The sequence below is a fragment of the Mercenaria mercenaria genome, chromosome 14, assembly GCF_021730395.1.
Source record: "Mercenaria mercenaria strain notata chromosome 14, MADL_Memer_1, whole genome shotgun sequence".
Classification (NCBI taxonomy): Eukaryota; Metazoa; Mollusca; class Bivalvia; order Venerida; family Veneridae; genus Mercenaria; species Mercenaria mercenaria.
Genome location: NC_069374.1, coordinates 70,172,821 through 70,199,631, shown reverse-complemented (window position 1 = coordinate 70,199,631; position 26,811 = coordinate 70,172,821). Strand labels below are relative to the sequence as shown.

Sequence of the window (26,811 nt, the reverse complement as noted above, 5' to 3'; positions counted from 1 at the left end):
ACGACTCAATAAACAGTGTTGACCTACTTTATTATAGTGATGATAATAACTTAAGAAATATAGCATGTTAACTTTTTTGATAACATAAGTCTCACTAGTTTATCTTAAAAAGTTAAAAAAAAAAAAAAAAAAAAAAAAAAAAGGTTTCACTCACCAGTCAATGTAACGCCTTGATAAAACAATCTCACACATCAAACTCCTAGATAATATGTTTTTACTTATTCGATGGTATACAATAATATATACGCTGGCAAACTCCGAACAAAAGAGGCTTGATATGATATTCTCATTTGATACATACCACAGGGTATTGTATCAAAAAGATTTATCTTGGTAAGGCTTCAAATGACAAGATGGGCCTTTACGATCATTTTTATGCAAATTGAAAATTAAATGTCACACTGTTATGGTCGCAAAGATATTCTTTTTTAAAACGAATGTGTTAGGTAAAATCCTCTATTTACTATTTAAAATATACGAAGTGAGACATTCATATTACAGTGTATAATTCTTTTATATAGTAAGCCTATTGATAAAAATCTTCTGATGATAAATATAGAAGTCGCACAAGTAGAGAAGGTAAATGTCCCTAAAATGAATTACAAATGTAGACAAATACAAGGGCAATGTAAAAAGTACATGTTGAAACAAGAATGCAAAAATATACATAATAATAATAATAATAATAATAATTATAATAGTAATAATAATAATAATAACTTTATTTTCTGAAGGTTACATACTAAGTGTACAAATGCAGATATTATACAACTTATTTCCAGTATGACCTTCAGCTGATATACATTCACACATACGCACAATCATACAGTCAATTTATAATTAAACATTTATACAAAAATACACATATCAGAATTACTTAAATTTTCTCGACAAACAATGCGTCACAAAGATTATACACGACAATTAAGATGTACAAAAAAGAAAGTCTGTCCCATAAGATAATAAATAGTTCTAGATTTGAATAATAAGATAATATGAATATTTTTATTATTAGAAACGAATACAGTAACATCAATTCAACAAAATGTAATTACAAGTAATTAATTGCTAAAAACTATTGTAACAAGAGAAAATTCTTTAAATCATGCTTGAAAGCAGTTATATTATTATTATGAAGTTTAATGAAAGAAGGAAGTGAATTCCATATGTGTGCAGCTTTGTAGCTAAATGTTTGTTTCAGGTAGTTCGTTTTAGGTTTAACATAGAAAGGTCCATGTTTTCGCAGACTGTAATGATCATTATGAACAAAATGAAGTAAATCTGAAATGTATATAGGACAATCTCCTGTTTTACTTTTGTACACTAATAATGAAATATGGTATTTGCACCTGTTCTCAAAAGATAGAAGTTTTGAATTTCTTAATACTTCATCAAAGTTGCTACACTTTGATTTTGTAATTATTTTTATAGCGCGTCTCTGCAAAGATGTAATTTTATCAGTGTCCGATTTGTGACGAAGTTCCCACGGTTTGCTGTTCGAGCTTTTGTCGTAGATATTGATTAGACGGCTATATGCAACACACACAACACCTTGAAAATACAGGGACAGAAAAGCAATTGCATTTTACCATATTCCGTTGAAATTGTGATTTTCAACACGTTTTAGAACTGCACGTTTGTTGCTGCAGACCTACAGAAACAACAATTTGTGATCCAGCCATAAAGCGCCACGTGATCATGTTAGAAAGTGCCGAGTAATCCAACCTGAAAGCAATACCTGATCAAGCCAGAAAGCCGTACGTAATCTATCTAGAAAGTGACGCGCTAACCAGCCAGAAAGCAACATAACTCCTTTTTTTGTATACAACTATTGCTGCCACGGCCGCTAACCGAGCAATGGTATATATTTTATGTAACCACCACAGTTTTGTACACCAAATGTTATAGTAGGCTGAAAAACATGGCCATTCTTCTATAAATACAGATGTATTAATGTGATGTGAATATCTTATACAAAAATGCAACTCTTACACACAAATAAAATAGCAACCATGGAAAAGAAATTATACAGTAGAACTAAGTATTTGCGTCATTTCATTTCAATAAGCGAGAAAATAAATCACGCACTTAAATTATCTTCATTTTATTATCAAGTCATATCTATTGATCGAAACAAAGTCACAATAATTGATAAAGAGTCATATTGTTCAGAAGTCCCCATGCGCTAATTTGCTTGCGCACAATATAGCAGTTATATCATAACACGCCATAAATATGTTATGCAAAAACGTTGATTACAATAAATATATAACATTCTGTCCTCTGCAATTGTTTAGATATAATCATTCTATCCGCAAATAACCCACGGGGAATTGATTTTAAGTATAGATATTTACATTCACCATATATTTTGAAAGAAAAAAAAGACGTTTATTTTTGAATAAACAAAAAACAAATCCGCGAGATTGCACGCACAGTCCTACGTCTTTCACAACAGAACATGAACAAAGTGACGTCGTTTGAAAAATTCTTTCAAAATTTGACTAAAAAATTCAAAACGAACATATAATTATAGCTTAAACAAACCCTTCTGACGACGAAGATCAAAACTAATCCGACACTGCTGAATGATTTTCAACAAATAATTGAACATCAAGAACTGTATGATTATTGGAAGGTATTACAACTGAACGTTGACTGGTTGATATGGTAGTTCTGTTTAGATCAAACATTATTTTGATTTTCTGATACTTATGGTAAGCAAACCACTTATGTTTTTGTAGCAAGCTACCGTACACATGTATATATAAGAATTCAATATTCTTGTACGTTAATATGGGCATAAACCACATTTGGATTTCTTGAAAATTATCAAGGATCGCGCCATTTGCAAAAATGTCTTAATGTGGTTTATACCCGTATTTAAACGAACGAAAAACAGCATTCATTTTTGAAAGAAATGGTTGCTTTTTAGATCCCTTCTGTGCCCCCAAGATTCATTTCACTTCGCTCATATCAACGAATCTTCTTGTTGACAGGACTGAAAAGTAACATCTGTACAATATACACAGTGAATGTGGTTTATATAAATTAATCCTGACGTAGGCTACATTTGCCTTATACTTGCCGATTCATACGTAAGTAGTAAACATGAACCTGATATCTTCAATTTACGTTAGTGTTTTAAACAGATGTCATTCAAGTCTATATTGTACTGCTAGATTTGACAAATGAAAAGAATGCAACAGGACATGTAACTTTTAACATATAGAATAAAACAAAGCACCACTTGTCGATACACTTGCTCAGGTCTTGCCAAGTTTCACTACTATAATCTTCATTGTTTGTGTCAACATCGTTTAGTTCTTGTATTTCCTCATCTTGATTAGCTTCTCCTTTGTTATTAGTAGCACCTCTGTCGATACATTTATGCGTTTCTTCAGAAGAGCCAGCTTCTGCTTCGCGTTTTCTCTTCTGAAGAGAGATTAAGCACGTCAAGTGAACAAACCGGCGTAACATATATGGCAGCGGCTTTTCCTTTTTCAATTCATGAATTCGTGCGTTTATAATTACAATGGAGACGATCGAAGCATCCATTGTGTACCACATAAACATAAGAACTAAAATAATTGGCAAAGGTTCTGATTTTTGTGGCAGGTGGTCGCTAACAATAGTCATATATACGGATAATGCAAGAAGCATTGTCATGGCGTATCCAACCCTTCCTCCTGAGTTCATTGGCAAGATGAATACGATTGGTGTAAGAAGAGCAATCACAATGATAGGCATCAAAATGTTCAGTAAAATGAATAATGGATGCCTCTCAAATTTAAGTTCAATTTGAAAACTACCACCAGACGAGTATATGTCCTTATGGATAAGTGACCATGTTCTGTGTTCGGCGACGGAACTTGCTGTATTGTCATCCACAAGTGTAGCATTCAAACAGAATGGAAACTTTGAATGTCCAACAATCCTAAATTGTATGATGCAAGTATGAATGTCAAATGGATAGAAGGTCATGTCCAGATCACAAGTTGTTCTCGTTACAATCATTTCATCAAAAAATGCCCACCCAGAAGACATGAAAATCACGGTGTCCTAGAAAACAAAATTAGAAAACAAATGAAAATACAATGCATTATTTTACTTAAGATATTCGGCTACAAAGTGGACGTTTGATGTAATGCTCACACCCCTGTTTAATATTGACATTTATTGGACAGAACATTGTCTGGTTAATTATGGTTGTTATTTAATGATTTCCTGCAAATAGATGATAGTAGCTGTAAACGGTAATAATGTATCAATAAATAAAATCAGTTAAAAGATCTTCTGGAAGCATAGAATGCAACTAAACAAAACGATAGCAGACTTGGTTTGATTCAGTCTGTTTTTGAGAGGTAATTGGAAGTGCAGCACCCCTCACGCCCCTTAGCATGGACTTAAGCGGAACTCTACTACACAGGCATTGATTGGGTTCTATGACCTCAATAAACAAACTGAATCTACGTAAAACAAAGTAAAAAAAGTAATCAAATTTAACTACTCTAACACTTTTGTTAAAGTATTTCAATAAACCCACTCACATACAAGCGCTCATCTGATTGTCTGACTGAGATTTCAGCATGTGGATTTGTAACTTGAAACACTGGTTTCCATACATCAGTCCAGCCGAATGCCATATAAATTACGTTGGTTTGTTGGGGGTCCCATTTAATATTCTTATCATGCCACTAAAATAGTTTATACAAATGTAAACAAAGTGTCTCTGAAAAGTACATGTCATGAAAAAAAGTTTTTTGTCTTTTAAATTCCGAACAAACTGAATGTTTACCATGCAGAACTATATGTATATATTGCAACTATAGCTTCCTTACACATCTTGATGCAAGCTTATTCATTTTTGAACATATTTGAAGATTTGGCGATATCATCATAAAAGCCGCCGACTGCGCTGCGATATAACATCCCTTCTACGCTCCGATATAATAAGTTAATCTTCTGCTGTAGAAGAATTGTTTTTAGTACTATATGTAAAGAATATTAGGGTAAGTACTGTGAAAGTAATTTTGACTTATTAGGTATAAATGTCGAGACTTTTACTTTATTGTTTCGTAAGCAGACTTGATAAATTTAGATTTATAAAATCGTTATATGATGTTCTGTTCATTCCACCGTTTCAACAAGAATTATTTTTTTTTAATTAAAATAATCCATAAACTTGGTATATGCATTTTCTTAAACAACGATTGAAAATATTGATACGCCAGTCAATATGCACAGCTTTACATGTAACTAAGACTAACGTTTTCGTACCCGACTTCTGTGTGCTCTTAAAGAACGCCAGTGGCAAAGTACCAACCGTGTTTTTTTTTATATTTCACTGGTATATATTTCATAAAAGGCAACTTGATCATGGATAAACAGATAATTATTACTTATGCATACATCATTTTAATATCTCATACAAAACCATATTTATCACAAAAGTATGTATACTTTCAGATTTCGTAAACTTAATATCTCAATATGACATTGCGTGGTCTTATGAAATGACACGTCGATACATTTAACCTACCTTCATGCGAAATAGAGGGCAAAATCTAGGTATAAATCTAGGGATATGATAAACTTTGCTTTTTATTGAAAATCAAATTTTGCCGGACTTTGTTTTGAGAACAAATGCTAAAGTCATATTTAGGCGATATTATTCTTTTATTATTCTTTTATAAATGAGCTTTTATAAAGTACGTGAGAACATCACATGATATAATTGCAATTTCAAAACAAGTTTTTTTTTTATAACAGACTCACTCATTCTCGTTCATAGCGTTTGTGCAGGATTTTAGATTTCATATAAGCATTATTCTTTTATAAATGAGCTTTTATAAAGTACGTGAGAACATCATATGATATATTTGCAATTTCAAAACAAGTTTTTTTTTATAACAGACTCACTCATTCTCGTTCATAGCGTTTGTGCAGGATTTTAGATTTCATATAAGCATAGATGTCTGCACTTATATCAAGGCATATTGCATCTGGAAAGAAATACTATTGAATCAGATAATCGATGAAATGGTTATATTTTTTGCATCATGCATCGTTATTCATCACCTAACGTTTGCATATTGAAATGGGTATCCGTCTTGCAAATTAACTTCGGATAAAACTTCGCTTAGCAGAAAATTAAAATAATTTAATCAAGTTCATGAATAAGCAACCTACCGAATAGGTCAACAGCATAACAGTTGATAGCTTTTCCTCTGTTTCATCTATTTCGCCAACAGCAGTTAAAGTTATCCATATTTCAATAATGAAAGGCTTAAAACATTCAGATGGCAGTATGTTTTTGTTGTAATCCGTCATAACGCTGTCATATACTGCTTTTATGTTTTGTGATGAAATTTCTCTATCCGGTGATTCTGCTATTGTTAGAGTATTACGGAAACACAAAATTATCAGTAACACGGAGAATATCCTGAAGGATCAATTCTGCAAAAATAAACAAAAAGTTATCAGTAACACGGAGAACATCCTGAAGGATCGAGCCTGCAAAAATAAATACAAATAATGTGTAATTACTATTATGGATATAAATTAATGAAGACATGGTATTTCTAATTTGCCGTCCGTCTGTCTGTATGACCGTCTTTTTCGCTGCTTTTTTCTAGAAACCATGGTCAGATTTCAATGAAACTTCTAAGGAGTAATTGATATAAATGCATATATGTTTTGCGGAGTTATGGCTCCTCAGGTGTCATTTCGTTAAATAAAGAAATCAAGACTACTTCTCCTGAACAGCTGCTGCGATCTGAATGAAATATAGAAATGTTCAGTACAGATGTGTTTTTCCTGATAACAAAATGCCATAGCAAGATTTGGCATGGGAAAAATAGTTACTTTTTTTTAAACCATTCATCTAGTTTTTACTGTTTTATTTCTTAACTGTAGTCTGTACCTCGATATTAATAATAGCAGTGACTTACGTTTTTCAGTGCTACTACAGACCTAAATGAAAATTATGAATGGGAGACATTTCAATATCAAATTTCCTTTCAAATGCTACCTTACAAAATTGCAAAACATTGGACAAAACATTGGACAGACCAGATCACAAATGTAAAACACTGTACATACCACAAATTTAAAACACTGTACTTTCAACAAATGTACAACACTGTACATACAATAAATGTAAAACACAGTACATACCACAAATGTAAAACACTGTACTTACAACAAATGTAAAACACAGTACATACCACAAATGTAGAACACAGTACATACCACAAATGTAAAACACAGTACATACAACAAATGTAAAACACAGTACATACCACAAATGTAAAACACAGTACATACCACAAATGTAAAACACAGTACTTTCAACAAATGTACAACACTGTACATACAATAAATGTAAAAACACAGTACATACCACAAATGTAAAACACTGTACTTACAACAAATGTAAAACACAGTACATACCACAAATGTAAAACACAGTACATACCACAAATGTAAAACACTGTACTTACAACAAATGTAAAACACAGTTCATACCACAAATGTAAAACACTGTACATACCACAAATGTAAAACACAGTACATACCACAAATGTAAAACACTGTACATACCACAAATGTAAAACACTGTACTTACAACAAATGTAAAACACAGTACATACCACAAATGTAAAACACAGTACATACCACACATGTAAAACACTGTACATACCACAGATGTAAAACACAGTACATACCACAGATGTAAAACACAGTACATACCACTAATGTAAAACACAGTATATACCACACATGTAAAACACAGTACATACCACAAATGTAAAACACTGTACTTACAACAAATGTAAAACACAGTACATACCACAAATGTGAAACACTGTACTTACAACAAATGTAAAACACAGTACATACCACAAATGTAATACCACAAATGTAAAACACTGTACATACCACAAATGTAAAACACTGTACTTACCACAAATGTTAAACACTGTACTTACAACAAATGTAAAACACAGTACATACCACAAATGTAAAACACAGTACATACCACAAATGTAAAACACTGTACTTTCAACAAATGTACAACACTGTACATACAATAAATGTAAAAACACAGTACATACCACAAATGTAAAACACTGTACTTACAACAAATGTAAAACACAGTACATACCACAAATGTAAAACACAGTACATACCACAAATGTAAAACACTGTACTTACAACAAATGTAAAACACAGTTCATACCACAAATGTAAAACACTGTACATACCACAAATGTAAAACACAGTACATACCACAAATGTAAAACACTGTACATACCACAAATGTAAAACACTGTACTTACAACAAATGTAAAACACAGTACATACCACAAATGTAAAACACAGTACATACCACAAATGTAAAACACAGTACATACCACACATGTAAAACACTGTACATACCACAGATGTAAAACACAGTACATACCACAGATGTAAAAACACAGTAATTAACCACTAATGTAAAACACAGTATATAAACCAACACATGTAAAACACAGTACATACCACAAATGTAAAACACTGTACTTACAACAAATGTAAAACACAGTACATACCACAAATGTGAAACACTGTATTTACAACAAATGTAAAACACAGTACATACCACAAATGTAATACCACAGTACATACCACAAATGTAAAACACTGTACTTACAACAAATGTAAAGCACTGTACCAACCAAACAAGTAAAACAGTGTGAGGATCACAAAATGTACGTAAAACGCTGTACAATATACTGTACAGACCAAAAATGTAAAACACTGTACATACAAGAAATGTAAAACAATAATACAGATCAACGCACGGACCACAAATGTTAACCGCCGGAAGGACCACAAATGTAAAACACTGTACATACCAAATGTAAAACACTGTACATACCACACATTTAAAACTTCGGACGGACCACAAAATACATTTACTATGATTTCTTAAATATGCTGTATTATACACACACACAGTTGAAAATACCAATATTTACGATCTGTTACCTGTACGTAATCCATATTAAACGAATAATGATTTAGAAAAGAAATTCAACATTGAAATAAATACAGATCTACTTTAAATACGACAGGCTTCATATTTCAGACACAGTGACACCAAGTGTGAGGTTCTTCTTCGGGTATATGCCTTGTTTCTTACTTTTAAAGATTTCATCACCGTCTGTTTGAACATTTCATTCTAAAGCCTTATATTCACTCGTAGGATATTCACGAATAAGATTTGAAAAATAAATTCTGCAAAAGATCAATAATTACATCAATCAATCGTTCAATTCTATTTTCGTTCAAAGTATTGATTATGTCAGAAAGTCAAAAGTAAACAAATGAAATGTTTTGCAAAAACGGAATCGAAAGTGAAAATGACATGCTTGTATCTTTCATCCGGGTTCTATTGCAAATTCTTTTATCTAACAAAATATTTTTAAAATCCAGAACAGTATTTAAAAGGTTCAAGTATATTGTAAAATGCTTTTAAATGCCACAAGGAGATATCTGTATACAAAAACTAGTCAGATTTTCGTTTAAGATATTTCTTTCTTTTTGTCGCAGTGTTCAGATAAACAAAGCATTTCTAGGCAAATGCTTAACCTTCTCCAATTTTCAAAATTGTGTTCCCGTATTACCTGTACATAATAAACAATTAACATTTTTGAAATTTGTAAGTCATTAGCTGTTTCCGTTGTGTATACATGTTGATGGGAAAATAGATATAGACGACATCTGTTTTATTTTTCAGTGTTAGGCTGAATATATTTCACCGACATAACACCATAAAGTGGCGAAGCTACATCACGTGCATTGTGTCATAACGTCACAATGTCGTAAAGTTTCCAAATGTCTTTTTAATTGTATGCTGGTGGAGCGTATATGTTTATGTTGGTGTTCGTTGGTGTACATCTAGAACTTTATTGCAAAGAATTTCAAATTATTTATAACTAATATTCTTTCGCGTTCATGTGTTGTTCCGTGCCATAGAAAAAAAAAGAATATTTTAACTGCTCTGAAACAGGGAAAATGTCCATTTTATTTCACTGATACACTCTAGTATTTTATTGCCCATCTAGTACATTAAAATGCTTACAGGTCTTTCAAAAGCTTTAGTGGGGATCATGATTAATATACTCTCGTATTTCGATGAAAAAATATTGTCCGTAAAATGGTATGTGATTTACAATAAAGAGTATTTCCTTTTGTCAAAAAAAAAAAAAAAAAAAAAAACAAACGGAAAAGCACGTCTCTTATTTCGAGATCTCAGCTGTAACCTATTTATCAATTTAGATTGTATATTTAACAATGCAATATATAAACACAAAGTACAACATAAATTGCTCAAACAGATGTGTTGTTTACTGTTAGATTTACCTAACATGTATATGCGAAACTATCTGACGGGTTCAAATGTAACAAAATTAATTAAAACGTCTCCGACGGTGTAATCAATCTAAGCTTTATATATCTTACGGGAAAATGAAATCCTTATCTAGCAATTTTGTTTTGAAATTAAGGCAAGCATCAAAACTTAACATTAATTTCTACATCACTTAAATGATTTATGCAGACTAATCTGTAATTTAAAGTATACTTTTTCATAAATGTATTGCTCGAAATAGCTGTAAATGAAATGGCTGTATTTTAGAAATCTTATGATAACACAAATCGTTTTAATATAAAATAACTTATAACTAAGCGAAATCTGAACCATTGATAATAAATCTATACGAGAGTCCTTTTGAAGCATCAAACCCAACCAAGAAAAGTCATATAGTAAATTTGGTAGACTGTGTCTGTTCATGAGAGGGTATAAACTGTGCAAAAAACCCTCACGCATAACCTAAGCAAAAATACCCCAAACCTTTGTTTAGTACTCCGAAGCCATCAGCATTGCTTAAAGTTGTCCACAGTCGCGCAAAGGCTTAACATTAGATTTCGCTGAGGATTTTATTAATGAAACAAAATATCTAAATACTTAGCTTCACAAGAGCATACATAACAAAGAAACACTTATGCCTAAAACATATGACACAACAAATGATCCTGTTTTTGTAAACATTTATGTTAACCGAAATGACCAACATTCACGGACTTTAACGTCCTTAAGAATATACAATTACTATAGTCACGGGGGAGGAACTGTTACACGAGACTCGGTTGTGGAGGATATCATGTTACAGATTTAGGATGCTACTGTTACAGTATTCCTGGATAACGTTACAGCATTTGCAGGATAATAATAGCTGTCGGTGTTTTGTTTGCCAAAGAAATGGAAAAGATTTATCTCTTTTTTGCAAAAACAAAAATTGTATTTCTAGATCAGTGATATGCACGTCTGTTGAGACATGGCTTAATCTGCGAAACACAGTATATTGGTGTCAATCAAGCGTTTAATGACAAAATTCGAAATTTTGATAGAAAATTATCTAAAAGAAATTGCTTAAAAGATATTGCAACCGTATTTCAGGCTCATTTGCATCGATTAAAATCCTCTTCAGGCATGAACTTATAATACGAGGTTGAAAAGTTACTGTTTGTCTAATTTTTGGTGGAATGTTGCAGTTAGCAGGATATGTTACAGTTGTGGGATGCTGCTTCTGAATGTGTTACAGATTGAGGATGATACTTTTCTTCTTCTTCAGGATTCTGTTGTTAGATGTAAGTACTGCTAAACAACATTTATTTTGTCATTTGAGGCAGTCAGACATGTACTAAAGAGGTGTTGCTGCGTTTAAAAACACAGGAAAGAAAAACTAGAACATTCCACCTAACGGAAGAAGATGTCGGTTGTGATATGTCAAGAATCACATTTGATGAACAGTTGGTGATACAAGTTATGCAAAGCAAATCTTCTATATATCCATCCTCAGTGCAAATTGACCGATCATTTGAATAATCTCTAAATACATCGGTTGTTAAATTTTTTCATAACCTCAAAATAAATCACCGGAGATATCGCGGAGCGATATCGAAAAATGTCCTAAGTGTTTCTTTATTTATATTCACATAGATTAGTTTCGTTCAAATCTAAGAAAACAGTGAGTTACTAAGGAAACTCGTAATTTTTGAACAACCCGAATTTAATGTGCTCGTGCTCGCGTTTACACAATGCCAGGTGGTGGGCATTACAGTCCTGAGACATGCCTTCGAATGGCGCACAGTCCTAAAAAGCCCTTGACACCGGCATACATATAAAGACAAAGACGCATATATTTTTAGATGAAAATCCTGGAACATTATACATTTTAACTACGAGTTGCGTATAAAATCCTCTGTTAAATAAAATAGGCTCCTAACTGTGACCAAACAGATTCTGAATCAATGCTTCAGATTAGCCAATTTAATTGTGCATGCTTGCCAGATCTTCATTGCACAGATGCATATCTGCTTGTAATCAGCTAGGCGTCTGCAAGCAGACTATGATTCGATGGTTGTTCCAACAGTAAATACGTATACATATTTAACAAAAAAAAAAAAAAGAATCGTTTGTTATTTGAAATAAAGTTTCATTGCACATGTGCGAGTTTTCGTTAGAAAAGCCAATTATAATTATAATGTCTTAAGTTCTCCATTACCGATTCCGAGAGGATATTTTCTTTTAATCATAGTAGTAATTGAAATCGTTGTTAAAGACACGCATTGCCAAGCTCTTCTAAAACTAGTACACATCGTTTGCTAGCATAGTACAGGTACTATTTATAAAAGATCAGCCTATTAAAGTGCAAACGACGATTCAATGCGAATGGGTGATTATCGTATTATATACATTTGATACAGAAAACAAGCTTTCCATTGAAAATGTTTATATCATTTTATTTTAAATAGATGTTGATTTAAAATTTCGAAATTAGAAAAAAATGCACTTGGTATAATATATTTGAAACATCTTACAAAAAATCCCGCATAATTCATCATATCTATATTTTATTTACTATCCTTGTATTGTATATTATCAACATCTATTCCAAAAAATATCATCCTAAATCTGTAACACATCCAGAAGTAGCACTCCACAACTGTAACATATCCAGCTAAACTGTAACATTTTATAGAACCACGAAAAATTAGACCCACAGTGATTTTTCTACCTCGTATCGTAAGTGCATGTCTAAGAGGGTTTTTATCGATGCAAATGAGCATAAAATATGGTTGAAATATATTTTAATAAACTTCTTTTAGATAATTTTCTATCAAAATTTCGAATTTTGTCATTAAACGCTTGACAGACATCAATATACTGTGTTTCGCAGGTTAAACCATGACTCAACAGATGTATTTACCATTGATCTAGAAAAACAATTTTTACTTTTGCAAAAAAGAGATAAATCTTTACCATTTCTTCGGCAAACAAAACACCGACAGCGATTATTATCCTCCGAATGCTGTAACGTTATCCAGGAATACTGTAACAGTAGCATCCTAAATCTGTAACATGATATCCTCCACAACCGAGTCTCGTGTAACAGTTCCTCCCCCGTGATAGTGTCTTTGCTGGTTTGATGTGATGTCAGTTTTCTTTTGTTCTAATTATTTGTTTTGGCTATACTACGATTTTGAAAGTGATAAATATGCTTATGTGCGTCTATATATGCTTGATTTCTAAATATTTGAATTTTTCTCTCACCATGTTTAAAATACATTTAAGTATCTGAAGTGTGTGTTCATACTTTCATACTGTCGCAGAGTTTCCTCCAGTGTGCAAAATATAAATATCAGATGATTCTATCAAGCCCGTGTAAGCGGCCACCTCTGTTAATCAGCCGCTTGTCTTAACCAGTCACATTTATTATTTCCCATACTCTACATAACGCAATCCTGTGTTACCTAATCCTGTATTTCAGACAATCTATTATAGTAAGCCTACTGTTCAATACTAGACTCAAATAATATCTTAACAGAATTTACGCGCTATATTGTTGGTCTTGATCGGCTCTTTGAAATAGTTAGTTTAAATCACATAAAACATTTTGTATGTCTATTCAAAACCTTTAGTCTGAGAAACTATCTAAGTAATTAATTCATTAGGATTTAAATATAATTGAACAGTATCTTTAGACAAGCCTTTGCAGTATCGAAGTGTATTATATGAAATATGCGCCGCTCCTTATGAAAATGTCAAGAAAAATGCATGGATATCAGAGAAACAATAATGGTTTCACCATTATCAAAACCATTTCAACAAGTGAAGACGTAGAGTTAACACCTTTCACTTTCACTAGATGGGGAAAATGATGAGGGTAATTTAACTATATATATGTCTCACTTTCATGATAGCTGATATATGATCCAGGGACGTGCTGGGGCTTTTATATATTGAACAACGAAATGGATCCTACTGTTAGGTGAATTGAATGCTATTGATCAAGCCCAAATGGCTGGTGAGAGCGATATACAGAGGGTATTTGTTTACAATGAATATGGAATATATTTCGCCGAGGAGTGAGACCTATACCACATTCATGAAAAACAAACACATTTTCTTTTTTATTTAATGCTTAAATAATTTGAAATAAGCAGTTTGCAACCAATTTTAATCTCAGCACGGGAAACAGGTGCGCGTTATGAATGTTAGCAGGAATTATTTCGATAACATAAATTCATTTATAACGCAGACTGAACAAAAGAATATTGCATCTTCGTGATTTTTTCTATATTAGTAAGTTTTTCACACTTGGACAATGTTGCAAAAGTAGCCCATCACTTCAGTAGTCATGATTAAACTTTTGTTTTCCCTCAATAAGTACTCTTTAAAGACATTGACCTGTCCAGAACGTGGGTAATGGAAATACCTAACAATCATTTAAACGGGTGTGAAAACTGTCTGTTAAATTTGGGGACAGTTATTCAATAAATAATGTTGTTTAAGTGTTTTGAAAGGATAATATTATATTTTACATAATCTGACAAGAAATCAGCAGAAACAGATGTAGTTATTGCTGAGGTCCAGACAGGCGTAATTACAAAGAAAATATTAACAGGTTAATTTCCGGAAAATAATTTGATATACATGACGATAAAAACTTATTTTGCAAGAATTTCCGTTTGATATTCAAACTTAATTTCAGTTGGTAATATTTTTATTGTTTTAAATAAGCGAAAATGGAGCCAATGGTATTGTTGATAGAGACGAATATGATCCCAGGTAGATAGATCCCTGATAGGGTATCCTTGATATACACTAACAGGGGAATAATCATCAACATTCAAAAATGATTCTGACTGGAAAACCAACAGCAGTCCATCCAAACAACCCTTGAAATAATCACAGACATCCTATTCCCATCTATCGGTGGATCGAATCTAGGAAATTTGATCCAATCAACTAGAAAGATCTTTAAAATGTCAAACCACAAATTTGTATCCTCAACAAAAATGCAGTTTCGATAAAAATAACAAAATTAAACGATTTCACAGTAACTAACTGCTTTTTTACATTTGTTACATTTAACAAGTAGTTTACTAAAATAATTGTATAAATTCGATACTATTCTCAGCACTTGCTTACAAAAGTAGAATTTATTAAACTCACTTTAAATAGGCAATGATGTATCTTGAACTAAAACTTGAAATTCACATACAGAACTTTCCACTTTGGTTATTGGTTTCGATTTCAGTGACTGGGTGCAGCTTAGCAATCACAAAAAAATCACAACCACATGTTTGTAAAATAAGATAGATAGATAGATAGGTAGGTAGGTTTATTTCCTCCTCTAGGGAGAGCAGAACGTATTTACAAAATGAATAATATAGATAATCAACGAGCAAATTAATTACAATTTTGCAAAGTATACAAAACATATACAGATACAATCAAAAATTAACTAACCAAACGTGTACAAATAGCTTAAAAGTAATATATTGTCATTATTAAATAGTTCAATAGCCGCTGTGGAGGTAAAACACAATATTATTGAAACAAAATAGCAAGAGCAAGTTCTAACTAATGTCAAACGGTAATATATTCACTCAATGTTTTTTTAAATATTATTATCATTATGCTATGCAAATGTAGCCATGCGCATACTGACATGCCACTTTCAAGTGGCACTAACTTACATACTCGATTAACCACTGTGGAAATACCATTAAGCGAACAATGTCGTACCGAAACGAAAAGCAAGAGCATGTTATGATTAATGTTTCATTAAACAGTAATGTTATAACGAAATGGAAAAACAATTATCAGACACAAGAAATGGACAAAAAAAAAAACCAACAAAAAAACAAAACAAGGCAAGCACATGTATTCCAGCGAAAACTACAGCCTACTATTTCACTTCTTAAATGTAAATTTCAGGTAAGGGTTGGTTACCCTGAAGCACAGAGCACACATAACACAGCCATAATGCAAGGCATAGCAAAGTAGGCCCGCTACAAAACACGGAAAATATAGCAGACGGGTGGCTTCAAAAATCCACCGAGTATATTTTGATTATATACAAAATACAAAAAGGGGAAGTGAGTGGTAGATAAAAGGGTGGAGTTGTTGTGGAAAGTAGGAAAAACAGGGATGAATATTCAACAGGTCAAGGCACATTCCAATAACTATAGCGCAAACGACAGCGCAAGCACCAACGTACACAAGAAAAACACAAAACACATACACAGGCACGTACGCACAAACACAAAACTAAATGGCAGCCAGAGACACACACAAACACACACAGCAAACAATTCAAGACATTTCACTCACAGACACCTTCTGGTTTTATAAACAAAGTCCAATTTTGTTTCAGTAAAAATATTACCCTAATACATATATAAAACACAGGTAGATTTCTGTTAAGTAAATTTTAAATAGAAAGAGCAGAATCATGCTGCTCAATTATCAACACTTGCGTTTCTTGTACCGTACCAGTTAGTGGATTAACATTAGCAAATGAAATACAGCATAACCATGTTTTGATTCAAGCTAATCCTACAACGATAAAAACGTTGCAGCACCCGATTTTTATAAGAATTATTTGTATATCATTTCATTAGTAATATAATGTGCCATGACTCGATATCGGATATCGGATAATCACAGTTTGAGATATATTATTTCAAGTCTGATATAGGTAGCTATGTGCCCTCATGATAATATACCTTCACATCTGAACTTAAAACAGTTTGTTTCTAATCATCCACAAATCACAGTGACTGTTTTTGACATTTTTTTCTTAAATATTATTATCTCTTTCAGATAATCATTGGAAGACCATCTGCAGCAAGATAGGCAGACCAAGGAATAAACGAAGGTAATATGCTGCTATTGAACAAACTCAGATTCACTGAGCAGTGGCCACAGGTAGGATCTAGAGGAAGACACTGTCATTGGTCATTGTTCAATAGTTCTTTGACAACGTCTCGGACACCTGCAGACAAGCAGATAAAAGGGTAGCAAGGCAGACTAGAGCCTTATCTATTTACATGTTTACAAGAGAGAAATAATATTGCACCACCTTTCTTATACTTACACCCTCTGGCATGTTGCCAAAGACCATACGTGACAGAGTGGACCATTACTTTGATTAACGGTTATCTTGATGACTTTGATAACGTCACCAACGCCGGTAAAATTGGAGACCTATATACATAAAGTTCTTAATTGAAAGTAAAGAGTGGCAAACTGTCATAATAACTGGACAGCTTCTATGACTTTAAATATGCTTCACTTGAGCAGATTAGGTTTTCAATGGGCATATAATATCATCCCTTCCATACAATTTTAAGGGAAAATACAAGTGATTATCTAGAATATACTTTGTAACAATCTCGAAGACATTGATTAAATGATGTAACGCAAACAAACAGTTCCAACTATCTATTTAGGATGCTTATTGCAAGAACTTTCCAAAGCACTCACTGTTTCTTTACTTTACTTGAATAGAAGAAATACAAATGTAAATAATGAATCCTTTTTTTGCCACTGAATTATTATATTCGCTTGAAAAACGTTTATAAAACGATATTTTCCATATTTGTAATGATAACAATGAAACATGTTTTCTTTTTTATATATTACATTGCAAAGCAGTGAATGCAGTTTTAAAACCACAAGTACATAAATCTTCCACACGAAAGCTAAGAAGCTGTCCCGATTTTTTAATCCAGTACAATTTCCAGGTAGGTAATATCATCATAAGTTAAAAACATTTTTCTGAAACTATTCACGATTATCTTGATAACTGTTGGATAAGTGCCCACTGTTGTTATCTCGATAACTATAAAATTTCCTTTCTACTTCACTTTTCTTACGAACTTTTCTAGTTGGCCTGAACACTCCAGGAAATGTAATTAAGTGCGATAATGACTTTAGAAAACTGCACAACTTTGGGAGAAAGTTAAGTAGATTTACAGGATAACAGGTATGCAGCTAGCATGCAACAGTTTATAGCATCAAGACGAAATTTAACACTAAAACATTTTTCAGGAAAATAATTATTCAGTATCTACATGTCATTGCTATATCTTATTGCTCTATTTTCTTCAGAAAAAAAAATGCAAACAATTTCTAGAAACTTATCGTGATACCTGAGTGTACTGTTGAGACAATGTATACAAATAATGCAAAATGCTACTCAATATTCTCATAGCATGTCTACAGAAAACTAGTAACCTAAACAAATGTGCACGTTAAGTTTGGTTCAGGAGGGAAATATCTTAAAATGTGAATACCACCTTCTTGGCATTACTGAGTAACACATGAACATGCACGATGGCGTGTTCACAATTGAAAGACATTTCTCAACTAGAATAAACCTCTCGTCTTTTCATTTCATATTTCATCTAATTCTGAATCAATGTATAGACTCACAGTTTAAAAAAAAATGTAGTTATGTACTATTATATATCAATGTGAGTCTGCATTACATTGTAAACACTCTTTTACAATCTGAGTTAAGATAATTTACTATTTAGGAAACAAGTAGCCGTTTTCAACACTTTTATTACATTGTTTTATATTGAATGCAAAACCGAGATAGAAAACATGAAAATTGATTTCGAAGCGCAAAGAGCAAATTCATTCAGTAACACAATCTCTGTTAAATAAAACAGGTAAACATAATTTTTATTGAAGTTGAAATACATGTAATATATCTTTAAAGGAAATATATAACACAATTTAAGCGTATTATTTACTTCGTCTTTTGGGACATTTTGATTTTCTTTTCAATTTCTAGACAACATATTTTGAAGATGCATTGGGCTGTAGTATATTCAGCAGTCAATCCTGATGATGATTTTGAGTACGACGTCTACGAATTTTACGTATAACTTTACTTACAATGGAAACAAGCTTCTTTTTAAATATACTTTTATCTTCCTTTACAGCTTCAACAATACTGTTAACTAGTTTCGTTAACTCATTTACTGTGACAGGATCTGGACAACTCGAACTTTGCCAAGGCCATTTGGCACTGTGAATATTATTTTTTTCTAACAAAAGTAGAATTCTTAATGGTATTTGATGTTTATGGCATCTCAAAACAAATACATCATTCTTGCTTATGTCCTTTTCTCTTAGCCTCGGAATGATAACTGTATCCATTTGTAAGTTGAAACAAATCTCATCATTTTCATATTCTTCTGACCAAATAATTAATATGGTTTTGCTTTTAGTAATTGCATCTGTATATTGATGAAAAACATTCAAGCCAGGTGTAATATCAAAACATGAATTTACTTTCAGTTCACATGTTGATTTTAGGTATTCAAGAAAAAATCCTTCCACAAACTGTTGATCGTGCTGACTCTCTGCCAGATAAAATACGAATACGCCATATTCTTATTTTGCATTGTCCAGCTTTTCTTCATAACGTTCTATCTCTTTAAAAAGAAGTTTCCCAATTTTCAAATAAAGAAAAAGAAAGACACAAAACATGTAACCGACTATAAGTCGCATTGTTTCGAATGAAATTATTTCAACTTGGCTTTCAATGCTATATATCAAAGATGGTAAATTTTCTTCAGTGTGTAAAATTGTTTTGTTTTGCACAAGTTTGAGTGCAACAACTTTTTGTTTAGTTAGGAAGAGATGTGGGATGTAATTAAAATAGTTATCATCTAATTTTGGTAATAGTCTAATCCGACAAGGAAATATGTATTGAATAGTTTTATCTAAAATACTGTCAAAAGACAGAAACCTTAGCTCAAAGTCACCAAATGTGTTTGTATGGCCAACTGAAATTGAGATATAGCATCTAGTTCCTCTTTCCGACGTGTTACAACGTTGCACTGGTTTATTGCAGTCTAAGCATTTGGTATGCTCTGAACCGATGTGGTGGAGACCTGTCATATGATAGAAAAGTACGTGAATGTTATCGTTGTTCTGTATTTCCTGAGGCAGCAGTATATCTTTGATCACTAGAATCGTTTCTGGTTGTAAGAAAATTACGAAGTAACGGGTCTTAAATGTTGGCAGTAACTTTCTATCTGTAGATGTTATCTCTATACAACCATTTTTCAATTTGCTTTTCTGACTGTCTCCTTCAGAATTGTTTAGAGAATAGTTAAATCTGTAAAATGTTATATCGTCATTCTTGATATGCAACTCATCCTTACTGTCTATATCATATGGACAGTCATAACTTGACGCGGCGATATGTGACATGTTTAGTCCACCAAAAGGGTCTCCATTCGCATACACACAGAAATATTCATAGTAATTCTTGAACGTACATTTGTCAACGCATATTGCTTCCTTGGCTCTTCTTTTAATAAAACTATAGTCCGAGTCTAAACTTGCATACATCAATGGCAACACAACTCCACTCACAGTTAATATCGCAGCAGCTGCAAATATAACTTTCCAAACATACTGGATTAAACTTGATGTAAAATAATCCGTTTGACAAACTTTTCTCCTGTTTGGATTACTCCAGCCTGCTAAGAAATGCAAAGGAGTATTTGCCCCTTTTTGAATATACAACTTGTAAGTGATACTAAAATGTTTCCAACCGTAAATCCATAGAAATAAAACAATACCTGGAATACAGTGACGGTTCAAGAACAAATATAGAAATACCCATAGGTAACACATATGAAATATAAGCCACAAAGTATATTCTAGTAACGCCACTTCACGGAAGTAAGCTTTTATCCATTCCATATAAATCATTTTCAAGAAATGAATGATAACATCCATTATAAAAAGTCCAAACAGACAAAGGTAAATGCTGATATCAACAAAAAAACATGTCCAAATTATAAAAACATTTACATAAATGGCGGTCATGTTGCACCATATTCTGACTTCATCACATAGATCTAGTCCGTACGTTGCTGTTAAGGCTGATTTTACAAAACTCAACAGCGCTGCTAATGCTCGAGATGAAAACATTTTATTAACTTTCCTTGATAAAGTTGAAGAATCCATAGCTATGATCTTTCTCTGTATTTCATAAGGAAAATACGTAGCAAGGATGTTTGGTGTTATGCGTTATCTCACAAGTTCATTTATTTGTAACAGATAACCCATACACTTATTGATAAATCAATGTGCCTGTATTTATCTGTAAATATTACGAGCGCAAAATAACAACTCAAATTATCAGCAGTCAACTTTTAATTTCAAACTTCTCATCGTTACACATTTAAAAGAAACGTTTCCATTTTAAACATTACAGATAATTGCAAGGAACTCATTTCGGTCCGGCGCCCTTTTCGGATCATTTTCAATTATTCTGATTATTCTGCAAGAGATCTTTTGTCATAACCATTATCATAACACTCTTTAATCTGTACCATTTAAGCAGTTAATTATGTCACTCGGGTCAGAACATAATTTCTTTAGAACATCAGCTGAACTATCATGCATTTTGGATAGTATTTTTCGACAGATCGGTCTCATGACATTCCTTTACTAATGCTTTTACTTTTACTAAGTAATGTATTTACTTATCTTGCGTTGGGAATACGCAAATTTCCGTTTATTCTACGTGTTAGAACATGTCATTTGCAATGAAGAACTGGTGGTTTTAATTCTAAACGTGTTAACGTCAGCCCAGTCTGATCAATGGTCACATTTTATGTCTGGTATTTTCCGACAGGCCAAATACTATTTAAAGATCAATAATATAGGTCTTCAGTTATCCATCCAGGAAGTCAAGAAGCATACGAAAGATTTCACCACACACTGCACTGTAAAATCCAGATTAGATGATGGAATTCCTCTAATGTTTAATGTAAGACCATCTGTTCAGGACTCACTTGGATTAATGCCCTTCTAATTAGTGTTTGGTAATTCTGATGGAGCATCTTTAAAGTTCTTAAAAAGATTTGTTTCTCAAGATGGGGCCTTTATAAATTTGCTTCAGTATATATCTGGTTTAGAAACAAACTGTCAAATAAATGTTAGGTAGCTAACATACCGGTATTTAATCAGCCTGCTAGTGAAACTTTGGTATTATGAAAATTTGATGGAAATAAGATTTAAACCTCAATAATGTCATGTCCTTTTTTGCCTATCCCTAGAAAACCATTACAACCAAGACAATTTAATCCTCACTATTGACTGAAAAATCAATTATGAATACTCATCGGAAACGTTAATAAACCAAGTACAAATGTATGCCATGTTTACGTTTCACAGGAGTATTTTGTATGAGATATTTCTGTTATTAATTCAAAACAAGTTTTAGTTGTTAATCCTGTCAAACAAGAAGCATGATTACATGAGTCAGGTAATAGTAAATGATGTCATAATTTTGAAAAGTCTGATTCTGGTTCAGCAAAGCTTGAAAACTCTGACATTCTAACATATCTAGACCAGAAACTCTTATAATTGTCAAAATGTTTAATTGAAATAGTTGATCCATGTGTATAAGTTATTTACTGATATCCCTAAAATGACTGGCAAAACTATAACATAAGGTTGCTGTTAAGACTCTAGGTCAGTTTACAACATCCTTATACAATAAAATATTAGTCTAAATGAATGTAACACATAAACCGACAATGCCGTAATATACTCTGACAAAATATTACAAGGATTTAGGGCAAGAGTTCGTTTACAGAGTGTCGAGATCTTGCCAAATGCGAATTCTGTCACGCCGCTCTAGCATTGCTGATCGTGTCTAGAGACATGGTCAAGTAAACCCTATACATGTAGATGGTAAGGTCAAAGCTAGTTCTGATTTTCTTACGCTTTCATATATAATAAAACTGACACGATTTCTTTGCATGGCTGGTCATTATCAAACTTTCTGTATTTACTTTTCATAATGCAATAACCTTTTTAAAAACTGCTTGAAAATTGCATAATACAAACCTCATTTGGAATCAGGATCAATAGGAAACGGAGATTAACATACTTGAAAGCCACATTCAACAGTACACAGCTTTTATTGTCACAAAACTTTGACAAAACATTGGCTATTTATGCTAGTAACATAGGCTCAGGAGATGTACTGATACAAGAGGCCGAAAATGGAGCTTATAGCTCAGTTGATAACTTTTCTGAAACATTTGACGAATATAACAAATGTGCAATAGAGAGTGTAAGTGGTTACAACTCCTTAATCAGTTTTTTTGCACAAACTTATTAAAATCAAAATTAAAAGAAATGAAGAGATGGAGCTTTTTGCTTCATTAATACTAGTATAACCTGAATAAAAGGAAAACAATTTGATTCCCAGTGTACTCAATATTGTTTTGTCTTATGCATTTCGCAATTTGATAACTGTTGGTTTTTGTGTCAGAACTATCAAAAGAGCAGTCTTCAAGCATCATGTGTAAGCCATCAAATGAATGTCGTCCTGTACTTGGATTAAGTGTTGTTTTTTTTCTGGTCCGCTTAGGTCGGTGCAATGGGCGTAAGGGGAGTTGTACCTTTCTTTACCTCTTATAGACTCTTTCAAACTGAATCCGCTATTATGCTGCACGGTTGCGTCCCATGCGTCCAAAGGATGTTTGTATTGAGTTATTTTTTTTTTATATTGCTGTTGTATAATGTCTTTGCTTTATACATTTTGTAAACGTGAAACATGCATTATGCAATATCAGTCTGATTTTCACTGTATAAGAATTTCTTTGTCCCTAAAGAGGGCAAGTGTTATGTATGTGAATTTAATCGTAGGGTTGTATGTGTTGTTTCATTTCATAGCCAAGTTTCCTTAAAATGTGGTATTTATGATAATATAGTAGTTTTATTACATAGAGAATTTCAAACGTTTTTATTCTTTCGACTTTTGGGCGTAACAAGTCAAAGAGCATAGCATTTTATGACGAAACATCCCAATCCCCTGTGGCAGGATTCGAATCCGGGTCACTCGGGTGCTAGTCCAATTTCAAGTTTCAAGTATATTTACCTTGCTCTAATCATAGTATTAATCTATACAGACAATATATTGATAAAATTGATAATATTTTCTCTATATACAGTCAGAAAGGAACTGAAATCGTAATGGGCGACTTTAATTCCGAAATTTTAACCTCAGCTAGTCGTTCAAGGTATTTTTACTCTTTGCTAAACCGTTACAACTATGTCTCTGTTAACAGCTTAGATACAAATAAGGGGCAAAATATACGAATGTTAATTATAATGTTAGAACAGAAACACTGATCGATCATATACTTTTCCCTGTTGAGAAAATAGATCTGGACACTCGGTGTGAAAAACTAGATGATAATGCGCTAAATGTTTCTAGTCACAGAGCCATAATATGTTGTTTTAATACATATACTTACAACACTTCTTCATAGTCAAGTCATGTACATATAATTAACTGGAAAAGGTATCTTCGCCTCAAGGGGAAAAATACAGGGAATACTTGAATAGAGATCCAAGTCTTAATTCTCTGCTAAATAACGAAATTCTTTCTAAAGATAAAATTGATTTCTATTATAAGTTTATCACAAAATCCATCTCTAAAGCAAATAACGATTGTTTTCTTAAAAAGCACTTTTTAAAGCCGTATTGGGATTTGAAACTTAAAGAGGCTAATAAAGAGTGTAAAGCAAAATGATGGTCTTGGATACAGTCTGGGGCAAGAGTTCTCAGAATATAAAAGAGCAAAAAAAGTTTTAGGTATTTACACCGTAGAAAAATCAGTCAAAATATCTCACAAAGCCATGCAGAAATAGATAAGTATGCAGAAGTTGACAGTGCCTATTTTTAGAAATTAGTAAATGAAAGAAGAAAAAAGTCCAATACAGCATGTAGAAGTGAATTAATCTTTGATAATGTTGTATACAGAGATCCTAAGCAGATAAATGAACAATGAGGCAATTATATTGAAACGTTGTACAAACCATCAGAATGTGATAATTTTGTACAAACTTATAATGGCTCAATTATGTCTGACATAAGCTTGATAGAGGATACAGTAATTAACCCTGATAATGACCTGTCCACGATGGTTCCCATTACACTGTACGAAGTTATAGCTGCATGTATTAAAAGTAAACCAAATAAAGCTTGCGGGCATGATCAGTGCTATTATGAAAATTTTAAGTATGGTGGTGAGATAATCCATAGGGTACTAACTATTTTATTTAATGGTATGTTGCGATTTTCGTATGCATCAAGTGAAATGAAAAAAGGTGTCATCATCGTATTACACAAAGGGGGCAATAAATCGGAAAACAACCCAAACAATTACAGGGCCAATACTCTTTCCTCAGTCATTCTTAAACTATACGAATCGGTACTGTTATCCCGCATCGAACAAGATAATAAATACGGTCTTATTAATGACTTGCAATGTGGCTTTAGGAAAAATATAGGGTGTTTGTATAATGACCTCTTTCCTGTTTCGTGAATGTGTGAGTTTTTCTCATGAAAACAGGAACTCCCTTTTCTCTTGCTTTTTAGACGTTAAGCAGGCCTTTGACCGTGTCTCACATAAACTAATGATGGTCAGTTTATTCAAATTTGGTTTAAACTGCGAAATATATAAGGCAATATATAATTTATACCAGGGTATGACTGGCTGTGTGCGCAGTAATGGACAATATTCTCGCTGGTTCCCAGTTCTCCAAGGACCCAGGCAGGGTGGGGTCCTGAGCGCTTTCCTTTATCTGGTGTTATCAATGACCTTTTAAATGAATTGCAAAACAATCCATACTGTATTGCTATGTATAACATAAAATGTTCGTGTACCACATCAGCAGATGATATGGTACTGTTTTAATTTTCTCAACGTGGCTTAGCACAACTAATGAAATTATGCTATCAATAAAGTATAAATAATAGATATTTTTATAACGCTAGCGAATCTGCAGTTATAGTTACTAAACAGAAACATCTAAGTGACAGAAACTGGAGATTAGGGCCAGATATAGTCACTAAACAAATTCAGTGTGTCCACCTTGGTGTATTATTTGATATTTCTTTGAATATAAGTAAAAATGTCACAGAAAGTTGTCAGGAAATTAAAGGTACATTAATGAGTATTCTAACCTGTGGGATATACAAAGGTGGAATACATCCTATATCAGCAAAACGTATATACAATAGTGTTGTACTTCAAAAGCTTTGTATGGATGTGAGCTTTGGTCTTGTCTCACCAAAAATGATTTGTATAAACTAGAAGTTTCTCACAGGTTCTGTATAAAATTTATGCAGGGGCTTTCTAGATCAACAAACAATGATGCATCTCTGCACCTACTTAGGTTTTTACCAATCGAGGCTGAGATAGATATAAGAAAATTAACATTTTTATGTCAATTGTGTATGCTTCATTCACAGTCAATTATAAAAATTGTGTTTGTAAACCGCCTTATAGCATATTTAAACAAACATAGCATGATTACTGGATTTATACCTGATATTTGTCGTTT

The 26,811-nt window shown here is 32.6% G+C and overlaps 1 protein-coding gene across 1 annotated transcript; it reads right to left on the bottom strand.

Moving 5' to 3' along the window:
• Positions 1 to 968: 968 nt before the first annotated feature.
• Positions 969 to 6,456, bottom strand: LOC128548579 (acetylcholine receptor subunit beta-like). Its single transcript, XM_053523844.1, has 3 exons — positions 6,193 to 6,456; positions 4,551 to 4,697; positions 969 to 4,062 (listed from the first exon to the last, which is right to left on the bottom strand). The coding sequence occupies exons 1-3, from the start codon at positions 6,331 to 6,333 to the stop codon at positions 3,166 to 3,168; spliced, it is 1,185 nt and encodes a 394-aa protein (XP_053379819.1). The 5' UTR covers positions 6,334 to 6,456; the 3' UTR covers positions 969 to 3,165.
• Between the last annotated feature and the right edge of the window lie 20,355 nt (positions 6,457 to 26,811).